At 38.2% G+C, this 20,199-nt stretch overlaps 5 protein-coding genes and 1 long non-coding RNA gene across 9 annotated transcripts; 4 read left to right on the top strand and 2 right to left on the bottom strand.

The window, feature by feature from the left end:
• Positions 1 to 307: 307 nt before the first annotated feature.
• LOC111793849 (pectate lyase-like) lies at positions 308 to 2,560 on the bottom strand. Of its 2 annotated transcripts, XM_023675911.2 has the most exons (3): positions 2,120 to 2,560; positions 581 to 1,706; positions 308 to 491 (listed from the first exon to the last, which is right to left on the bottom strand). In XM_023675911.2, exons 1-2 carry the CDS (start codon positions 2,317 to 2,319, stop codon positions 587 to 589), a joined length of 1,320 nt encoding a protein of 439 aa, XP_023531679.2. In that variant the 5' UTR covers positions 2,320 to 2,560; the 3' UTR covers positions 308 to 491; positions 581 to 586. The 2 variants fall into 2 exon arrangements, with proteins under 2 accessions (XP_023531679.2, XP_023531678.2); XM_023675910.2 differs by having other exon boundaries at positions 308 to 1,706.
• Positions 2,561 to 5,847: 3,287 nt separating this feature from the next.
• Positions 5,848 to 9,229, top strand: LOC111792365 (putative auxin efflux carrier component 8). The gene is made up of 5 exons (XM_023673772.2): positions 5,848 to 6,649; positions 7,627 to 7,801; positions 7,870 to 8,113; positions 8,625 to 8,701; positions 8,769 to 9,229. Exons 1-5 carry the CDS (start codon positions 6,142 to 6,144, stop codon positions 8,833 to 8,835), a joined length of 1,071 nt encoding a protein of 356 aa, XP_023529540.2. The 5' UTR covers positions 5,848 to 6,141; the 3' UTR covers positions 8,836 to 9,229.
• A 1,123-nt stretch (positions 9,230 to 10,352) lies between these two features.
• LOC111793821 (mitochondrial outer membrane protein porin of 34 kDa) lies at positions 10,353 to 13,164 on the top strand. Its single transcript, XM_023675871.2, has 6 exons — positions 10,353 to 10,512; positions 10,625 to 10,692; positions 11,367 to 11,477; positions 12,060 to 12,146; positions 12,309 to 12,517; positions 12,608 to 13,164. Exons 1-6 carry the CDS (start codon positions 10,464 to 10,466, stop codon positions 12,912 to 12,914), a joined length of 831 nt encoding a protein of 276 aa, XP_023531639.1. The 5' UTR covers positions 10,353 to 10,463; the 3' UTR covers positions 12,915 to 13,164.
• A 392-nt stretch (positions 13,165 to 13,556) lies between these two features.
• Positions 13,557 to 14,877, top strand: LOC111793508 (thioredoxin H2-like). Of its 2 annotated transcripts, none has more exons than XM_023675417.2 (3): positions 13,557 to 13,841; positions 13,934 to 14,015; positions 14,586 to 14,877. In XM_023675417.2, exons 1-3 carry the CDS (start codon positions 13,603 to 13,605, stop codon positions 14,730 to 14,732), a joined length of 468 nt encoding a protein of 155 aa, XP_023531185.1. In that variant the 5' UTR covers positions 13,557 to 13,602; the 3' UTR covers positions 14,733 to 14,877. The 2 variants fall into 2 exon arrangements, with proteins under 2 accessions (XP_023531185.1, XP_023531186.1); XM_023675418.2 differs by having other exon boundaries at positions 13,558 to 13,767; positions 13,893 to 14,015.
• Positions 14,878 to 15,416: 539 nt separating this feature from the next.
• LOC111793507 (uncharacterized) lies at positions 15,417 to 19,595 on the bottom strand. Of its 2 annotated transcripts, XR_015420755.1 has the most exons (5): positions 18,984 to 19,595; positions 17,284 to 17,880; positions 16,833 to 17,115; positions 16,249 to 16,691; positions 15,417 to 16,148 (listed from the first exon to the last, which is right to left on the bottom strand). XR_015420755.1 is itself a non-coding variant. In XM_023675416.2 (4 exons), exons 1-4 carry the CDS (start codon positions 19,593 to 19,595, stop codon positions 16,663 to 16,665), a joined length of 1,521 nt encoding a protein of 506 aa, XP_023531184.2. In that variant the 3' UTR covers positions 15,417 to 16,662. The 2 variants fall into 2 exon arrangements, 1 of the variants encoding a protein (XP_023531184.2); XM_023675416.2 differs by having other exon boundaries at positions 15,417 to 16,691.
• On the top strand, positions 17,678 to 19,109 carry LOC111793509 (uncharacterized). Its single transcript, XR_002814940.2, has 3 exons — positions 17,678 to 17,817; positions 18,070 to 18,174; positions 18,969 to 19,109. It is a non-coding gene; the product is annotated as an uncharacterized LOC111793509 (long non-coding RNA).
• Positions 19,596 to 20,199: the final 604 nt, after the last annotated feature.

Here is a 20,199-nt window from a genome sequence, read left to right as displayed (position 1 = left end):
CTCATGTACACCTGTGGAACTAACTAAATGGAGTTGTTATTAACAATAAAGGCCTTGGGCCAAAAATACATAGTTCGAAGTTGCTACGTTTCTTAGAGAATGAATTGATCTCATTTATCGCTTCAATATGGCTATGTAGAAAGGATTGACCAATATGACTACCAATGCCTCGATGGCTTTTAAGAGCTTCAATCCTAACCTATGTTTCAATGATAAGAATAACAAACAATCATCTCGCTCTTTACAGATGAGATTGGGAGATATAAAAACCTTTTTTTAAAATACCCGAGAACCCGACCACGATAAATGAAAAAAAAAAAAAAAAAGTAATATTATAAAGGAAATAGAATTGTGTACATAAAAAGAAAAGAAAGGAAAGTGAATACAATTCACACATACAAATGGTAACAAAAATAATTAAAAAAACAAACATCATCTCAAGGCCTTTCCAAAGCCTCACTCCGCCCTTGCTTTATTCTCGAACATCCCATCTGTCACCCATTCAATTTCCAAATCAAATCATAACCCAATCACAATAAAAATGAATTGAATTTAAATGACAAAATGTTTGATTCATCACCATGGCTTAGCATGGGCGCCCCTCATAGCAATTCAGCGACCCCGCAAAGCGCGTAAGCCTTCTAACATAAGTCCCAGGCTTGGCCTTAATCATATCCAACCTGCTGTACGTCCTTCGCTTACTCGGACTCCCCGACTGAACAAAATAAGCACCATTCATCAACAAGTCCCCTTCTGACCTCCACGTCCACGTCTTCCACACACTCTCCGGCGCATAGTTCCTGTTGGTTATCTGCCTAGCAGCCGGGTTTGGCGGCGCTATGAACCTATTCCCTTGGCTTATAATCGTTGGATGTTGGCTCCCACCAATTGCATACATCAACCAATGAGTATAGTCATTATTAACCACATGGAAGAACCCCCATCGGCACCTTGGCATTCGCTGCACCAACCCTTTACCAAAATGGTTAAATGCCACGGTCACTTGCATGATGGAGTCCCCTTGATATGAATCACTTGCACCAAACAGCATCACGTCGTTGTGATGCGTGAAATGGGAGTTTGACACTGTGATAGCTGTGGAGCCTTGGATTGCGTCTATGAGCCCATCTTGGCAGTTTGACATGGAGAGATGGTCCAGCCAAATGTTGGACGACCCAAAGATTGATATGCCATCGCCATCGCTTACGGTTCGTAGGCCCACGTGATTGTATGCGTCACGGATCATGCCACCATTGGCTGCCACGATGTGGTGGATGTGTAGGCCGTGGATGATTACATTGCGGGAGAATTGAATGCTTAGACCAGCACCATAGGCTATATGGACATTGGCACCACGTGCATCGATGGTCTTGTGACTTGATATTAATAGCTCTTTTGATAGCTTGATGATCATGCTACGTCCAAATGTGATCCATAATGGTCGTTTTTGAATACATGCGTGTCTTAGGGTTCCGGGTTTAGGGTCTACGAATTCGGTGTCTGATGGATCGGTTACTTTGTAGTAACGGCCTCTTTTGCCACCGGTGGTTTTTCGGCCAAAACCAAGGACACAAGAGGCTAGCTTCTTGCGGTTTTTGGCCCATTTTTTGTTGCATCTCCAACATCGGTCGATCGGGTTTGTCGCCAAACATGGTCCCTTGTATTTGGCTAAGCCCCTCCTTGTGCTATTGCTTCCCTCAAAAGCTCTATATCGAAAATGAATAAAAAAACATCATTTTGATAAACTCGATCTTACCGGATGAACACACACAGTATAAAAAATAGAAAAAAAAGACTATAAAAAATAGAAAATGAAGACAAGGTTTGAAAAAAATTCTAATTTGGTTTCTGTATCATTTGGATCATTTTCCTCGTTCGAGAATCTCGTCCCCTCTTCCATTCCGTCCCAAAGAGTGACTGAGACCAATTCAATCATACGGCTTCTCGTTTAATTTTTTCAAAGTCATTGGATCCTTTCCTGATCCTTTCCTCTCCTCTTCCATTCCGTTTGGAAGAGTGACCGGGACCAATTCAATCACGTTTCATTCATTTAGAATAAATAATAAACGAGGAATTGTATTTAAATAAAGTAAGAGAGGAGTAAGATGGATGAACATACAAATGAACTTGAAGGTTGAGATGGTTAGTGACATTCATGGGGTCGGGGTTGTAGGCCTCATGAGCCACTTGTTCGGCTGCAACAGCCTTCTTGAGCAAAAAGTCATCATATTCAGCAATGCCAGCTCGGAGAGTTGGCATTAGAACAGCCATTGAAAGCAGCAGAACCATCAAAACCTTAAACCGACAGCCAGCCATCATAGTTGTTTATTGTTGTTGTTGTTGTTGTTGTTGTGTGTGTGTGTGTTTTTTTTTATTTTTTGGTGTTTTTTGGAGGCTCTCTGGGAAAGCAAGCCTTGTTTGGGCTGGTCAAGGTCTCCTAACAAAGCAACCCAGATAGGTTTACAAACCCAAACCAAACACAAGACCTTGCCAGACCAAAATGTGTACAAAGCCTCAGTTTTTTCTTTCTTTATTTCTCTAAGCTCCAAACATTGCTTGCCCTGCCTAATCCCCTCATCAATGCCCTTTTTATACGCCACATTTCAGTCATTCTTTTTCCTTTTTTTGAATAACAACCATCTATTCTTTTGCCTCATATGAGGGAACTTCTTCATTCTTAATTTGACTCCTATTGTTAACCACCTTTCTTTTAAAACAACCTCCAGTTGGGTTGGGTTGAAAATTTTCGAATTCGTTGGGTTTGGACATGAATGACCCAAATGGGTTGACAACCTCGAGTTGGGTTGAAAATTTTCGAATTGGTTGGATTGGTAACATGACTGACCCAAATGGGTTGACAACTTCGAGTCGAATTGGGTTGAAAATTTTTGAATTCGTTGGATTTGTGACATGACTGACCTAAATGGGTTGACAATTTCCAATTGGGTTAGGTCGAGTTGATTTGTTCATTTGTTCATTTTTTTTTTTTTTAATTTTCTAAAAAAATCAGGTTTATCTTCTACATATGTTGCACTAATAACTAAGATCTCATTAAACTCAAATGCAGTCAAGTTGGGTTGGGTTTAAAACCGTATTTTCTAGTAGTTGGATAAAAAAAAAGATTTTAACTAAACTAGAATTTTCTACTGCACTTTTGGTACGTCGTAGACTAATTAATTGTGACAACTTGAAAATGTACTTTGGGACGTTACTTTGGGAGAGGTCGAATTCCAAACATTTCTCTCGAGTATATCCAATACTAAAAAATGGACGTCACATTGGGATACATGTGGATAGACGTCTTATCGAAAGAGCTTAAAGGCAGCCAAAAGAGATAAAAAAAAAAATTTAGATTCCTTCGAGTTTCATTTCTCTGAGAAATCGAGTCTTATAAAAGACGCTACTCTATAAGAGAAGTCCCCAGTCGAGTCTTTGTGAGTTCATCCCAAACAAAGTAAATCCGATTTTGATCAAGAACTCACAACCCTTATATTAGTTAGACTGATATCATATTGGCCCGAGCGATATTAATATGAATTAGAATGTTTTAAACCTTTTAAAAACTAATCACATTATTAATTTGTTTAATGAAATTATATATAATTTTAATTAATTCAAGTGAATTGTCGTCTCGGTTGGATTAAATTGGTTCATGACTTTTACTTATAAAATAATTGTACATATATTTATTTTATTCTTCAAAATAATTTTGGGGGAGGTTGACTGGTGAGCTCATGTGGGCCATGTGTAAGGAAGTATTACAATGTGTTCATTATTACATGTGTTTGTATTCCCGACCTTAATAGTGAGATCATATTTTTTAAAAATACTCAAGTCATGTGCTCTTCTAATAAAGACAAGACACCTTTATAGATTCACGGCGATATCGCAATTAAATACCATGACACATGGACATGTAGTAACATTTAATTTCATAGATCTTAGATTAGTTTTACATTTACTATGTTTATTTTAATATTTCCTTTGTATTATTTTAAGACCATTTTATTAAACATATAAGTCCACAAAATAATAAAGACATTTTAATTCAATATTTTAGCATAAAAAGTTATGTCACAATAACACTTTAAGTTAATAGAAAACTATGGTATATTCTATTTTTATTCCAATGGAGTCACATAAGAAACTAAGCATAGCACGTAAATACTAATGTATAAGCATAACCAATAACGTGAAATATGAAGATTTTTTTTTAGTTCAACATCACGTGAGTAGAAGAATTTAAACCTCTTGACCTATAATAGAGGATATATACTTTAACCAATTAAATTATATGTTGGGTTGAAAAAAGCAATATCTTTAACCAAAAGCTTATTTTGAGTGGAAACAAGGTGGAGACAGCATAACCCTCCCAAGAACAGTGTTTCATAAACCAATGGACAAAGTGAGTAGCAAAAGATATTGTATGTCACAACATTTGATAGCATAAAGAATTTGAGATGATACCCATTGTTGATATCAGAATTAAATGGCGAATAGAATTTGAAGAACCATTGGGCCACTAGCTTAAAACAATTCTATATGAATGAGATGTTCTTGACTTTGTAATGAGTTGGCAATTTTTCTTGTAATCAATAACACAAAAAAGGGATCAAATTCCAATTGTTGAGCTACTTTTGAGGCTCTATAAGGCCTTGGGCATCATTCTTCAAGGGCTTCCTACAAGTTTTCAAGTCTTTATTGTAAAGAACATTGCAAAACTCACCTAAATTTTGCATTGCACAAAAGGAAATTCCTTCCCATCTCAATTATTCTCAGCTTTTGACCATTTTTAGCAGTGATTCCTTCACACAACTGCATTGAACTGTGCCACTATGATTCCCATTACTTCACTTGCAATGCATTTCTTTATTCCTTTTTCCCACTGCTACAAGATAAACAGACCAGATACAGCCTTTATTATTACAAGAAAACTACCAATATTCTTCCTAGGGGTGTTCGATGACTCGAAAAATTCGATCAATTCAACCCAATTTGTACGGCTTTGGTTGGGTTATGAATCTATTTGAGTTGGGTTGAGGTTCAAATAAATGAAAAGTTTATGGATTGTGCTTGGGAGATTCCATATCGGTATCTGTTGGGGAGGAGAACGAAGTATTCTTTATAAGGGTGTGTAAGCCTCTCCCTAGTAAACGTGTTTTAAAAATCTTGAGGGGAATCTCAAGGAGGACTGGTGAGCTTGGTCTGTTACAAAGAGTATCAGAGTCAGACACCGGGCAATGTGCTAGTAAGGAGGCTAAGGCCTAAAGAGGGTGGACACGAGGCGGTGTGACAGTAAAGATTCTGAGCCTTGAAGGGGGGTGGATTGGAGGGTCCCACATTGATTGGATAACGGAACGAGTGTCAGTAAGGACGCTGGGCACCAAAGGGGAGTGGATTGTGAGATCCCACGTTGGATGGGGAGGAGAACGAAGCATTCCTTATAAGGATGTGGAAACCTCTCCCTAGTGACGTGTTTTAAAACCTTGAGGGTAAACCCAAAAGGAAAAGCTTAAAGAGGACAATATCTGCTAGTGGTAGGCTTGGACGGTTACAGTGTTGGTTAATAAATTTCCTTAAAACTAGATTATATTATCTCAACTCGATCCAATCCAACCCGCGAACACCTCTCTTTCAAAGAACAAGCAGGAAGAAGTTACAGAGCTATCATGTCAGTCTACTTAGATCTGCTTTATTTAAAGAACTTATAAATCATGAAGCACATGAGCACAAGAATGGTAGAATCTACCTTTAGCTGACAGTGACAAAATGCCCCCACTTTCATAAGTTTACTCCCTCATATTACTGTCACAAGAGGGATTATACAAAGTTGGTTCACTAAATGTATAGAAAAAAAAAAAAAAAAAAAATCTCATTTAGTTATGAGTTATACTAAACAATCGAGTTAGGGGTGTAAGTGGGTCGGATCAAGTTTCTTGAAAAACCGACCCAACCGAACATGGTTGGGTCGGGTTGGGTTCGGGTACTTACGCTCACCTATAAATAAGAGGGCTGAAGGAGAGTGGGCATTCTTGGATGAAGAGGCTTCCAATGAACAGTGGCTGAGAAGCAATGAAGAAAAGCAGAGAAAAGTGGTTTTGTTGAAGGAAAAACTTTGAAACCCCTCAGCTGCTGGTGACCATGATTTCGTTGTCTGATGTGTATCATGTTGTGGCAGCCACAGTCCCTCTGTATGTGGCCATGATATTAGCTTACATATCAGTAAAATGGTGGAAGTTCTTCACAGCAGAGCAATGTTGTGGAATAAACAAGTTTGTGGCGAAATTCTCAATCCCACTGCTATCATTTCAAGTCATTTCGGACAACAATCTCTACAAAATGAACCTGCAATTGATATTGGCTGACTTTGTTCAGAAGATATTAGCTATTGCTCTGATGGGAGCAGTGACTAAAATCACGTCTAGGGGAGGCTTGAACTGGATAATCACAGGGCTTTCTCTGTCCACCATGCCTAATACTCTCATTCTTGGGCTGCCTGTATTGAAGGCCATGTATGGCAGTGAAGCAGATGTGCTTCTTGCCCAGATTGTTGTCTTGCAGAGCGTTGTTTGGTATAATATATTGTTGTTTCTGTTTGAGTTTACTACCACTAAAGCAGCTGCTTTAGCTCCAGCATCAGAAGCCATAGGTAAGGATTGGAATTTGGTTTTTGAATCAAATTATCTCAACTTTTTTAAAAACATGTTTCGTTCTCGTTCTCCTCCTCAACCGATGTGGGATCTCACAATCCACCACTTTTGGGGTCCAGCATCCTCGCTAGCACTCGTTTTCCTCTCCAATTGATGTGGGATCTCACAATCCACCCCCTTGGGCCCCTAGTGTCCTTCCTGGCACACTGTTCAGTGTCTAGCTCTGATACCAATTGTAACAGCCCAAGACCACCCCTAGCAGATATTGCCCTATTTCGACTACTTTCCGAGCTTCCTCTCAAGGTTTTTAAAATGTGTCTGTTAGGGAGAGGTTTCTACACCCTTATAAAAAATGATTTGTTCTCCTCCCTAACCGACGTGGAATCTCACAATCCACTGTTAGAAGTCACGGATCTCCACAATGGTATGATATTGTCTACTTTGAGCATAAGCTCTCACGGTTTTGCTTTGGGCTTCCCAAAAGGCTTCATACCAATTGAGATAGTATTTCTCACTTATAAACCCATGATGGAATTAACCAACGTGGGACTCACTCCCAATAATTCTCAACATCCACCCCTGTAGGTCCAGCGTCCTCGTTGGCACTCGTTTCCCCTCTTCAATCAATGTTGTTCCCCTCTCCCATCCCATCGATGAGGGATCTCACAATCCACCACCCTTCGAGACCCAGCATCCTCGTTGGCACACCACACAGTGTCTAGCTCTAATACCATTTGTAACAGCCTAAGCTCACCACTAGCAGATATTGTTCTCTCTAGGTTTTCCCTTTTAGATTTTCTCTCAAGGTTTTTAAAACACGTCTGCGGAAGAGGTTTCCACACCCTTATAAAAAATGCTTCTTTCTCCTCCCAACCAAGGTAGGATCTCACAATCTACCCCCTTTAGGACCAGCGTCCTCGCTGGCACTCGTTCCCCTCTCCAATCGATATGCGATCTCACCGTGTTTATCTTTCAGAAATTGATACAAATGAAGAAGGATTAGCCAAAGAAGAAGGTGAGGAAGCAAGAGACAGCAATGGAAGGAGGCACAAAACCAGGTCCATTCTCTTCACAGTTGCTAGGAAGCTCATCTACAACCCCAACACTCATGCAACAATATTAGGACTCATTTGGGCAAGCATAAGATTCAGGTACACGAAACACAACACCTCTGCTCTCACTTCACTCATGTTTGGGGATGAAACTAACATACTCTCAGGTGGGGAGTAAAACTACCAGAAGTAATAGACCGATCCATAACAATTCTATCAACTGGAGGACTTGGTATGGCCATGTTCAGCTTAGGCCTTTTCATGGGATCACGGACAAGCATCATAGCATGCGGTACAAAGATGACACTGGTAGCCATGGGAATGAAATTCTTAATGGGACCTGCACTTATGGCTGCATCCTCACTTCCTCTAGGCCTCAAGGGCAGATTGCTCCGAGTGGCAATCGTGCAGGTTTGTTTTAATTTGCATTACCAGTTGTGAGATCCCACATCGATTCTGGAGGAGAACGAAACACCCTTGATAAGGGTGTGGAAACCTCTCCCTAGTGGACACGTTTTAAAAACCTTGAGGGAAAGTCTGAAACCTCTCCCAATATCTGTTAGTGGTGGGTCTCGGCCATTACAAATGGTATCAAAGCCAGATATTGGACGATGTGCCAGTAAGGAGGCTGTTCCCTGAAGGGAGTAGACATGAGGCGGTGTGTTAGTAAGGACGCTGGTCTCCGAAGGGGGTGGATTTGGTGGGGTTCCCACATTGATTGGAGAAAGGAACAAGTGTCAGCGAGGACGTTGGGCCCTGAAAGGGGGTGGATTGTGAGATCCCACGTTGGTTGGAGAGGAGAACGGAAACACCCTTTATAACTGGTGGAGCAAACACGTTTTAAAAGCCTTGAAGGAAAGCCTAAAGAGGACCATATCTGCTAGCAGGTCCGTTTTGTTTGATTGTTTGTTGTTTGGTACAGGCAGCACTTCCTCAAGGCATTGTTCCATTTGTGTTTGCGAAAGAGTATAATATACACCCAGATGTCTTAAGCACAGGGTAACTCTTCTAACTTTCATCTCTTGGGCTCAACTAGTACTGAAATGGGGCTTTGTTTTGGTGTCAGGGTACTTCTAGGCTTGCTCGTTGCATTGCCAGTAGCATTGGCTTATTACTCCTTGCTATCATTGTAAATCATCAATGCTGCCACCACATGACACGACACGACACGACACGATACGTGGCATCAGAACACAAGAAGTTATAACATCGACGCTAAGCACCAGGTCAGACCATGTGCAGATGCATAAAAGAAGTTTTTGAGTTATACATTTTTGTAGCCATTTTTTCCCATTATGGTATACGACTTATGATTTTAAGAATGCTTGTAAATGTGTGTGTTAAGTGTCTTCGCATTTCGAGCATGACCGTGACACTATGAATACAACCGAACGAGTATTATGTGCAATAAACAAAATAGAGGGCAAGTTGCCATACTTTTGATCGATACCCGAGCGAACGAACCTTCGCTATCCATGTCTTAGCATTTTTTTTTTACTCTAAAGACTATAAATTGTTGAAATATCAGCCGGGCTTCGAAGATTCTATCAAAAAACAATATGAAAATGCATGAAAGTTCAACGTTTTCTTGGTGCTATTAACTATTAGTAGAAGGTAGTCTACTCGAGTCCACCGTTAGTAAATATTGTCCACTTTGGTCCGTTACGTATCGCCGTCAGCCTCACAATTTTAAAACACGTCTACTAGGAAGAGGTTTCTATGCCCTTATTTAGTTATTTTTATAGGTTTTGAGCTTTGAAGTTTATCAAGAAGATTAGTTATAACAGTTGCAGTGAGAGTAGAGCATGTAAGAGACAAGATCATCATTTGTTAACAATACAGAAGACAAAACTCCAATGATGATATTAAACTCCTTCGTATGGAAGATGAAAATGCATGAAAATTATTGTACCCCACGTGCACGAGCATGCACATATATACGAGATTTTTTTTTCGTGACGCAATGAGATAATTTTATAAGAAAATACTGTTTCTCTTATCGGGTTGTGGAACCTTGGAAGTCAATAGCTTTTGTTGAGCTATTGAGCGTAGTTTGTAGTGTGAATCGAGAGTTTTAGTAGTCGCTAATTTTAGTAGAACCTACCCAATATTGGACATACTCCTGAATTTGGGTCACACTAGTATAGTTTGAGTGTCGGGACAGAGAGTTATGATCCTGCGAGAGTGAGCTAACTCCAAAAACAACGTACGACTCGATTATTATTATTTTTTTCTCAATGAAAAATTTAAAAATAAAAAAACAAAAAAACATAACTTAATTGGTGGGGTGTATACATTAAATCATAAAACTTACCAAATATTATTATCTTAAAAGGTTTTTTATTTTTTATTATTTTTTATTTTTGTAGAATTATTTATCTAAAATGATATCGCCTCAATTTTGTAATTTTCCCATACACTTAAATTAAAATATTTGAGCTTCACAGAAAAAAAAAAAAAAAAAAGAAAAAAGAAAGAAAAAAGAAAGAGATACAATATTATCATCCTTCAAGAAATTAAAAAAAAAAAAAAAAAAAAAATCAACGGTCATAAAGGCTACATTGTGACCCTTTGTCTTAGAATCCAACGGTATGAAGACAATTAAGAAAAAAAAAAAAAAAAAAAAAAAAAGCGCTGAAATTAGGGTTTTGAAGGTGTATATGAGAGCCACCGATTCCTCCAACCATTTTCTACAGCTTTGGGGAAGAGGACTATCGTATTTCTTTGGGAGTTTTCATTTCAATTTCCGTTACTACAAATCATGGGGAAGGGTCCTGGTCTCTACTCTGATATCGGCAAGAGAGCTAGAGGTTATTGATTTCTTCATCTTCATCTTCATTTCTGGGTAATATGGTGTTCAATATGTCATTTTTGTTGATTTTTTCTTCAAATTTTGTTGTGTTTTGCCTTTTTCTTTGGCAGATCTTCTTTACAGAGACTACCAGAGCGACCAGAAGTTCACCATCACCACTTACTCCCCCACTGGAGTTGTGAGTTCGTCCTGCCACACTTTCTTCAGTTTCTAGATCTGTTTTTGTGTCGAAGATACACTTGTGGATGTAATTTCCATTGGTGAATGAATCTTGAAGAACGCAAAAGAGAAGAAAAAACAAAAAATGAAAATAAGCTTCTTAATATACTTTCTTGACTTCTCTATGCTGTTCTATGGATTGAAATTATAATCTTCGTTTCTGTTTGTAATCGATCTTGAACGTATTATCAGAATTTATTACAGCCTTCCTTGATATATATAATTTGGGCTGGGTTTCGATTCTTTGAGGTAATGAATATAGGGTTTTCTTTTATTTGAATGATCATTGACAAATGCGCTTGCATTACCACTCTGTTTTTGGGGCATCATTGGTTTCTTTTCATATTAATAATTTTCGTGTAAAATAAATTGTAGTTGCTCTAATGTTTGGTTACTTTGCATTTTGTTTGTGTTGCATGCACCAATCATCATCCACAGTGATTCTCAATTCTTTTGCACCAGAGGTTTCTTTGAATTAGTTCAGGCTTCCATTAAAAGTTCAAGTTCCATCTCAGATTTGCTGCTTGCTTGCTAGTTTTTTGTACTTAGTATTTTGGATGTAACTTCGATAATTCTTCTCCTCTATTGTTACAAGCTTTTTCTAATTCTTTGTTTATGTGTTTTTATTTGTAGGCTATAACATCTTCAGGAACGAAGAAGGGTGACCTGTTTTTGGGTGATGTTAATACTCAGCTCAAGAACAAAAACATCACGACCGATATCAAAGTTGACACAAGCTCCAATGTAATCTATTTTTCTTATTTGTTATCCCTCAGATTATGATTTAAGTATGTTCTTTCTCGTCTCTCTGTCTCCCTCTACCCCCCATTACTTTATACCACTTTTAAAATTTTATACATTTAAACTTCCATAGTTTTTTCCATTAGCCTATCAAGAAATTTGAAGGTTCACTTGTAGTATCATTGTTGTTTCATGTTTATATCTGGATGTCTATAATTTTTATCCAATTATGAGGCACTATGCAGCTTAAGGTCCTTTGAAAAAGTCTAAATGATATACAGAAAGTTCATCTGAACTGTTCACAATCAAGGATTATATGATCATGTATAGCGGTATGAACATGCGTAGTATACTGATTAAAATACCAACATAGAATATAACATTTGAATCAAGTTTTTGCGGAAGGTAGACTCTCTTGTCTAGTTTAATTCCTTCGAACTTTTATTAATTAGAATAGGAAACCATAATTCTTCATAGTCAATAGTCATAGGTTGGTCCATTTTCATGTTGAAAGCAGCAAGATTGCCTCTCTTTGTAGCTCATATCAGTTAACAATCTAAGAAATGCTGTTCTGAAATTTTGTAGCTTGTTACAACTATAACTGTGGATGAACCTGCTCCTGGATTGAAGGCAATACTTAGTTTCAAAGTCCCTGATCAAAGGTCTGGTAAGGTGAGTGATGGAATAATGTACTTTCAGTCTCTGGAGAGATTGTGTCCTACTTTTTGATGGAGTTGTGCATTTTCTTTTTCATTTTTTGCTGACTGACGTGTTGAAATAGTTATAAACAGGTCGATAAGAATCACCGACTGATTTTTTGTTTTTGTCAAGTAGGTGGAACTGCAATATCTGCATGACTATGCTGGAATCAGCACGAGTATTGGGTTGACAGCCAATCCTATCGTCAACTTTTCTGGTGTCGTTGGGTCAAATCTTCTTGCCCTCGGTACCGATCTCTCATTTGACACCAAAACTGGAAACTTCACCAAAGTCAATACTGGACTGAGCTTTGCTAACGCAGACCTAATTGCTTCTCTGACCTTGTGAGTTTTCTAGTCAGCTCTCTTACAGGTTTATGAGTTATACTCCTTTTTGGTACATATTAAGGAGAATGATGTCCGTTAATGACCCAGGAATGACAAGGGTGATACGTTGAGTGCATCATACTACCACACAGTGAACCCTTTGACCAGCACGGCCGTCGGAGCAGAGGTCGCTCACAGCTTTTCCTCCAATGAGAATACAATCACTGTTGGAACCCAACATGCACTTGATCCACTGACCACGGTGAAGGCTCGAGTGAACAACTTTGGGAAGGCGAGTGCTCTTATCCAGCACGAGTGGCGTCCAAAGTCGTTCTTCACCGTATCTGGGGAGGTAGACACCAAAGCGATTGACAAGAGTGCCAAGGTTGGACTAGCTTTGGCCCTCAAGCCATGATAGGACAAATTGATTACTCGCTATGGCCGGAAGAATTAAGCCGGAAGAATTAAGGTAGAGTTTTCTGGTACATAGCTCCCCAAGTTGTTTGTCGAGACCTCGATGATATGTGTTGATGAATGTTGCCGCCAGTCGTTTTGGATTGTAGAAATAAATGTTAAGATGATGAGTCCCTTTTGAAACCGGGCCAGATGAAACTGGTTGAGGAGGAGATTTACAATTGATATATTGTTCCATTTTTCTTTCTTTATTGCATCTTTTTTGCTATTCAATCTCCCTTCCCCTCCTCTTTTTTTAAAAATATATATATATATTAATGGTGAGTTGCAAAATTAAATATTTAAAAATAAATAAATAAATATTTTACTTTTATTAAAAATTTAACCCAATCTCAAAATTGAAAAAAAATTATAAGTTAGATATAAAAATGTTTCAGTGAAAAATAAAAAATATAATTTAAAGAGACTTAAAACTTTCGAAATTATAAAAAATTAGAGAGAATTAAAATTTATTTTTTTCCCTATTTTATACCTTAAATATCCTTTTTTTTTTTAATTAAATATCCCTAATTAATATTTGGTAGTTGGGCCGCAGTTGGGCCCGTAGTTGGGCCCATTTTCTCCAAGTCTACGCCGGCATAGAACACGCCATTTTCTTTTGCCAAGAGAGAGAAAATAGAGAGAGAAAAATGGGAGTTCTTTTCTCAACGATCGGCACTCTTGTTTCTAAATGGTTCGGCCCCTCAACGGCGAGTGCCGAAGCTGCCTCGTCGGAGCCGTCGTCGGTGTCTTCTTTTCATTCGTCGGCCAGATGGAAACTCCACTTCGATTCCGTTCAGGAATCTTCCAAGCTCGTAAGAATCAATTTTACCTTTTCCATTGCCAGTCGTTTGATTGAAGGGGTTTTTTCTAGGACTACTGTTGATCGGTGATATGATTTTCTCTCTTCGTTGATTTTTTTGCGACTGTGTGAGAGTAGATGGTGATTGATTTCTCGGCGACTTGGTGTGGACCTTGTAGGCTCATGGAGCCGTCCTTCAACGCCATGGCCAGTACATATACTGATGTTGAGTTCATCAAAATCGATGTCGATGAGTTATCTGTATGTCTTTCTACTTCTAATTTGGCATTCCCTTGTTTCTGTTTCTGATTCTTAATTGCAATTGTTGCTAATTATAAATTTTGGTGGTTTATGTTAGGGTGTTCGTCAGTTTAGTCTCTGTTACTCTAATAATATCTTTCTGTTGGTCTATGTTGAAATTGAATGATAGTAGTGAGTTAGCATAAGCTTAGAAGAGGAATTGAGCATATAAGAGTGGAAAATTTGCAATTTCTGCCAATTTCTAAGTAACTTGGAGACGAAATACGAAACTTTTCTCTCTGAATAGGTATGGTTTCATGTAATTTTATCATAGAAACTTGGAGGAGTTACTTATGATATAATTGAAAACTATGCCCTCTTCTCACAGCTCAACAAGTTAAGACATTGTATCCTCAATTAAAATGTTAGAGACTTGAATCTGCATCCCAACATGTTATTGAATTCTAGAATAATGTTCAAACATAATTTGCTAGATTGAATCTTTTTAACACGGACTAAAGTGAAAAAATGACTAAAAGAAATTTACCCTGAATCCAATTGTGAGAATGACACGAGTGTCTCTGTAATCAGGATGTGGCTCAGGATTTTGGAGTACAAGCAATGCCAACATTTGTATTGCTGAGGAGAGGGAAAGTGTTGGATACGGTGGTTGGAGCCCGTAAGGAAGAGCTGGAGAAGAAGATTCAGAAGCACCGATCAGCTTCTGGTGGAACTTAAATCCACAAATCCCCAGCAATAAGTTCTCTCTCTCACTCTTCTTCCTCTTTTTATGCAAACATATGAAAATTATCTATATTCTAACTTGACCAGTGATTTGAATTTACACGTATTATATAAACTCCATGTTCTTGTTTGAGCTCAATCTGACTGATTTTCTCTTTCCTGTAAGATATACCCATTGTTAACCTTTTTTTGGTCTAATGATTCGTTCGTTTATTTTCTCCTATCATCTGTGTGCTTGAAAACCCAACAGTTTTTAGGTGATTTCTTGCAAATATCCTAAAGTTTTTGAAGTTGAGTTGGAATTTTGATGTCCATGTGAAACCAATCTTGGTATTGTAGCTTAGCTAAGACAGTTTCTATGATCTGGAGAACCTTTTTCTCTCATTTATTGTGGCATTCCTCTATGGAAAGGAAAATACTTTAGTTGTAACAGGAAAGGTTAAATCTCTGCCTCCTGAAGTGGTTGGCCTAATGTTGTTTCTCTCATAGAACCCTAATTGAACCATTTTCTTACTAAGCTGGAGGCCAAAGTAATTTGAGGCACTAAAATCATCCCTCTCCCAAGTATTCTTACTCAAACCTGTAGCCACCAACCAATTGCCATATTTCATCCTTTACAAAACTTTGAAGTTTTTAATAAAATAAATCAAAGCCTAAAAGTACGCAACATCTCAGATCAACAAAATGTAACAATCTTAAATTAAATCTAAACCACTAAATTAACATTGTTTAAACAGAAACTCTTAATACAAAGAAGCATACACTACATTGACCACAGTGATCAAAATGATGAAGAACTGACATCTACTAAGAACTTATAGGGGAACATACTTATCCACTGATTTTTCAACAAACTCGAGCAATGTAAATATGCTTAAGGACCCATTAAGCATATGGGAATAGAATTAAGCATTCAACGATCACATCTACTGTTAGAAAGGGTAAATCGCTGAAGTGAGATATATACAACTAACTCGGTCGGTTGGCCTTTCTGAACCAAAGACTCTATTCCCTGACCAAACATTTCAGAAAAAAACCCTTGGAAATCTTGCTAATCCCATCATTTTTTCAAGCATAATCCATTATATTACGTGGAGTTGTACTCATCTAGAAATTTCTTAACAATCCACAATTTTCTATACCTAAATATTGAAGCACAAAGGTACCATTTATGAGTCGTTGATACACTCGACATTGAACTGTTTCTTACTGGATTGGAAACCTCCTTTTTAACGCAACCATGTAGACAACCTTCTCCAAATCATCCTAACTCCAAAAAAATACAATCTTTTGAAATGAAAAAAAAAACACTTTGTATTAGCATGCCAATACTTTCAATGTCAATGAACTTACTCTTTCTCCTCTTTGATAGTATTCTTCGTTGAACTTAGGCTTCCACCATTCGATACCCTGCAAACATCCAAGCAAAGTCCTTATTCTCAGAAAGACTTATAATCATAAATTTGACTTCACCGTTCGAAAGAGATAGACTCAAAATTTTGTTTCCAACCTGAACTTAATATGCTCTACAATTGATTTGGTGAATTCCAAAAGGGTTGACTTATTACCACTAAGTCAGACTTGTAATTCTTGTAGACATTATCTTCATCCCAAACGCCATCCTATACTATCAATTCCAAATCCTAAAAAATCGAATAAATGTGCAACATTCGATAACGACTAAGCTTACAATGTTTGAATAATGTATCTAAAGTCTGTGAATAATGATTATTACTACAACTGATACAAACAATGCGGCATTTTGTATGTTACAATTGATACAAAAATTTCAGACAAAAATTCAATAGGGAATTAATAAGCATGAGCTCCTCTTTCTCAACTTTAACATGAAAAAATCTGACTTTCTGTCAATTTGGAGCTGCAAAAACATTCCTAGAAAACCTTGTGGTTTGACTTCTCTGCTCTACGGGCTTTCGTCGGGTGCTTCGACATCTGATGAACATTTAGTGACGAGATCAGACAATAGTATAAAACCTAGGAAATACTACCTTATTCCATATGATAAAGTGAGAGATATGGGCAATTAGCTAAAGTTATAAGGACCAAAAGTAAATTTTTTGAAACTATACTAACCTCCGGACGAAGGGACAACAACGACGTGCATGTCGTTGTTGTTGGGAGGAAGTTGAAGGCGAAGAGGATAAAGTTTTTGATTGAGAGGGTTGCGAGAGCAGACAACGATGTCTTCTAGGCCGGTCTCCTCTTTTAATCTCTCCTTCAACTCTTCCACTTCACTTCCTTTGAATATGAACCTCACCTCTTCTCCTTCTTCCACGTCTCCTTTCTCGTTTGCGATTTTGTAATGAATCACTCTCCCCTCGACCTTCATTGTCGATTTGTCCGGTGACCCACTTGACTGCATTTGATTAGATTTGATATCAACAGAAGATATTAATACATATGTAAAATATTACTAATCTCACATATTTCATACTTATGCAATAGTTATACATTGATTTAGCCTAATTTGTTGTCCCTATGTTATTTTTGACAAAAAGTTATAGAATTGAGATCATGAGCTAACCTTGTGATGGGAATGATGATCTCGGGACGGCGACGACTCAACCTTTGAATGGTGGTGGGATGTAGTCATCCATGGTGGTGGGGGTGGGGGGAGAATAGGTTCATATCCAGTAGAACTAGCTATGGAATCGAGAGAGTTGAGAGTTTGAATCACCATAACATCAACGTCCCAAAGAATCCAATCTTGATGGGAGGTTGAATGAGGAATATCATGAGTAATGGAGTTTCGCCAGGGAGGCAAGCCACCATTGGCCCTTAGGAACTGGCCGTAGCGAGTTCTGAACTTGATCTGATCGCCCTCTCTAATGGGCTCCCACTCGACGGAGGAATCAAGCCTTTTGGGTTGGGTTTGAATGACCTTCTTACCAGTTATGCCCAAAAGAAAGGGGATGTTGCTGGCCGTAAGGTACGTGCCGAAGCAGCTCTTGAAGCGAAGGGTGGTTGCATGCTCGACGAATTCCACCGTCCATCTGGCGTTCTTGATCGAGCCATTGCGGTCTTGACACACGGATTCTTCGTCTTCCTCTGCTAGAAGGTACTTGTCATGGTGGCTTTTTAGACGAACCACTTGTGCCCTTCGAAATAGCTCCATTGTACTCTGTTAAATCCCCCACCAAAGTTATGCCCAATTAGCTCACAAACAAAAAAAACACTCGAAATTCAGAACAAATCATGCCCAAACCGGGGATCGAATGCAAAACCCAATTGATCTGAGCTCCAAACAAAAAGACCAAAAATCAAAATTCAAGAACACACAACGAATTTAAAGGAGAAGCTTTTTTTTCAGGAGAAAGAAGCAGAGAGGCAAAATGAACGACGGGGAAAGGAAAGAACTGTATACCCGATAAAGGAGGAGCCCACGGCTTTGCCTCGCCGGAATCTGCTAATTCCGGTAATAGTTTTTGTGGTTCAAACCTAGCTCTGTTTTTCTTTTTTTTTTTTTTTAAATTCATTTTACACCAAATTATTTCAATTAATTTTAAAATTTAAATTACAAAATTTATTATAATCCATGATTAATCATTTTAAAATTACATTTTTTCTTTTCATAATTTGATAAAATATCATAAATAGTTCTAATAATAGAAGTCACTACCTTGGATATTGATGAAACTTGTGAAAATTTTAGGGTATTTTTGAAAATGAAAGGATATTTAGATAATTTGAAATTTTTATTTAAAAAGTTTAATAATATATATATTTTTAAGGCAAATGAACATTTCAAGGACATTTTTATTAATTTAGTTTATAAAAAGTTTAACAATAATAAAAGGAAGCGTATTAAATATGTATGTAATTAATTAAAATATAATTTGAAATTCGTGAGCTAGAAAGCATCCTATATTGTCCTTCACGTCAGTTCTGTCTCGAAGTTAGAGGTCAACGTCATTGAATTGGTCAACTTTGACAGATTCGAAGCAAATTGTTTTTTTTTTTTTTTTTTAAATTAATTTAATTATGAAATAATTTATAAACACTCTCTATTCTATCATTTATTATCATTATTCTTTACCATTTAATTCATAAGAAAGCTAAGAGAACAAATAATAATTAATAATAATAAACTAAAAGTTAAATTAATGAAATTTTAACGTTTTTAATTTTAATTTTTTTTTTTTTTGAAATGTTAAGGATATTGATTTATTTATTTTTACTATTCAAATAAAATGAGAATGGATTAAACAGTTGTCCGGAGCTTACCAGATCTCTGTCAGTGACGTGGCCAGATCCGGTACCGGAGATGGACATCGACGGCGACCGGGTTTCCACATCGTAATCAGAATTACTCGAGAACGACGAATTGCTCGAAAAGCTGGCCGCCGGTGAGATACAGTCAGCAGCCAACTCATCAAGCGGCGTGATATCAAGAGCATCCACACTCCAAAGCACCCACTCCTGCGTCGCCGTCCGGCGTGGGATATCGTGAGTGACAGAGTTTCTCCACGGCGGCGCTCCGCCGTTTGCACGGAGGAACATCCCAGCCCTCGTTTTCAACTTCACGAAAAACCCATCTTTCCTCGGCTCCCACTCGATGGAGCCTTCACTGGGGACGGCGGCAAGATCCGCCTGGACGACCTTCTTTCCGGCGGTGCCGAGAATGAAAGGCGCATCGGAGGCAGTGAGGTACTTGCCGAAGCAGCTCTTGAGGTGTATGACGTGGGGATTTCCGGCGATGAGCTCCACCGTCCATCGGACGTGAGGGGTGGCGCCGTTGCGGGTCAGGCGGGTGGATTGTTGGTCGTCGGCGGCTTGGAGGTACTTGCCCAGATGGCTTTGAAGGCGAACAACTCTGGCGGTGTTGAAAAACTCCATGGAAGGACAAGAAGAAGGTGTAATAGGGAAGTGCCTTTTAATTGTAGGAAAGGGGTTGACCAACAACCCTAGGTCAATTTTGTTTTTTTTTCCCTATGTTGGCTACCATGACCATCCTAGAAATAGGGCGATTTACTTTTACGCGAGTACCACGTGGCTTGAGTACTTAATAAATATTCAGCAAGTCACTACACTATTGGGGTTAGTAATATAATCACACACGTTTAATGATGAGACCTATCTTTTAAAATCGTAACATGACCTTAAGCTCTTTCTAATTTCGGACAGGGTTGGATGTGTAATACTTTCTCACACACGGTCCAGGCACACATGGACCCACTAGACGGGCTCGTATAGACACCTCTTGGGCCTGACTTAGTCGAGAAGCAAAGTAAAATGTAAGAACTGATTTGGTTTAGTTAATTATATCCTATTTTTCTTAGACTTATTTTTAATGTCACATTAATTTGTTTGGACATTTATGATGCATAATTGTCACCTAACTACTTTGATTAGGTTATAATTTATGATATGTCACTATTTATTTATAGTTCTATATAACCATAAAAAGTATATGGTATGATATTTTTTTAATGCATGTTAA

This window comes from Cucurbita pepo, chromosome 4 (assembly GCF_057944985.1).
Source record: "Cucurbita pepo subsp. pepo isolate OVF chromosome 4, ASM5794498v1, whole genome shotgun sequence".
NCBI classification, from domain to species: Eukaryota; Viridiplantae; Streptophyta; class Magnoliopsida; order Cucurbitales; family Cucurbitaceae; genus Cucurbita; species Cucurbita pepo.
This window is presented reverse-complemented; position numbering and strand designations above follow the sequence as displayed.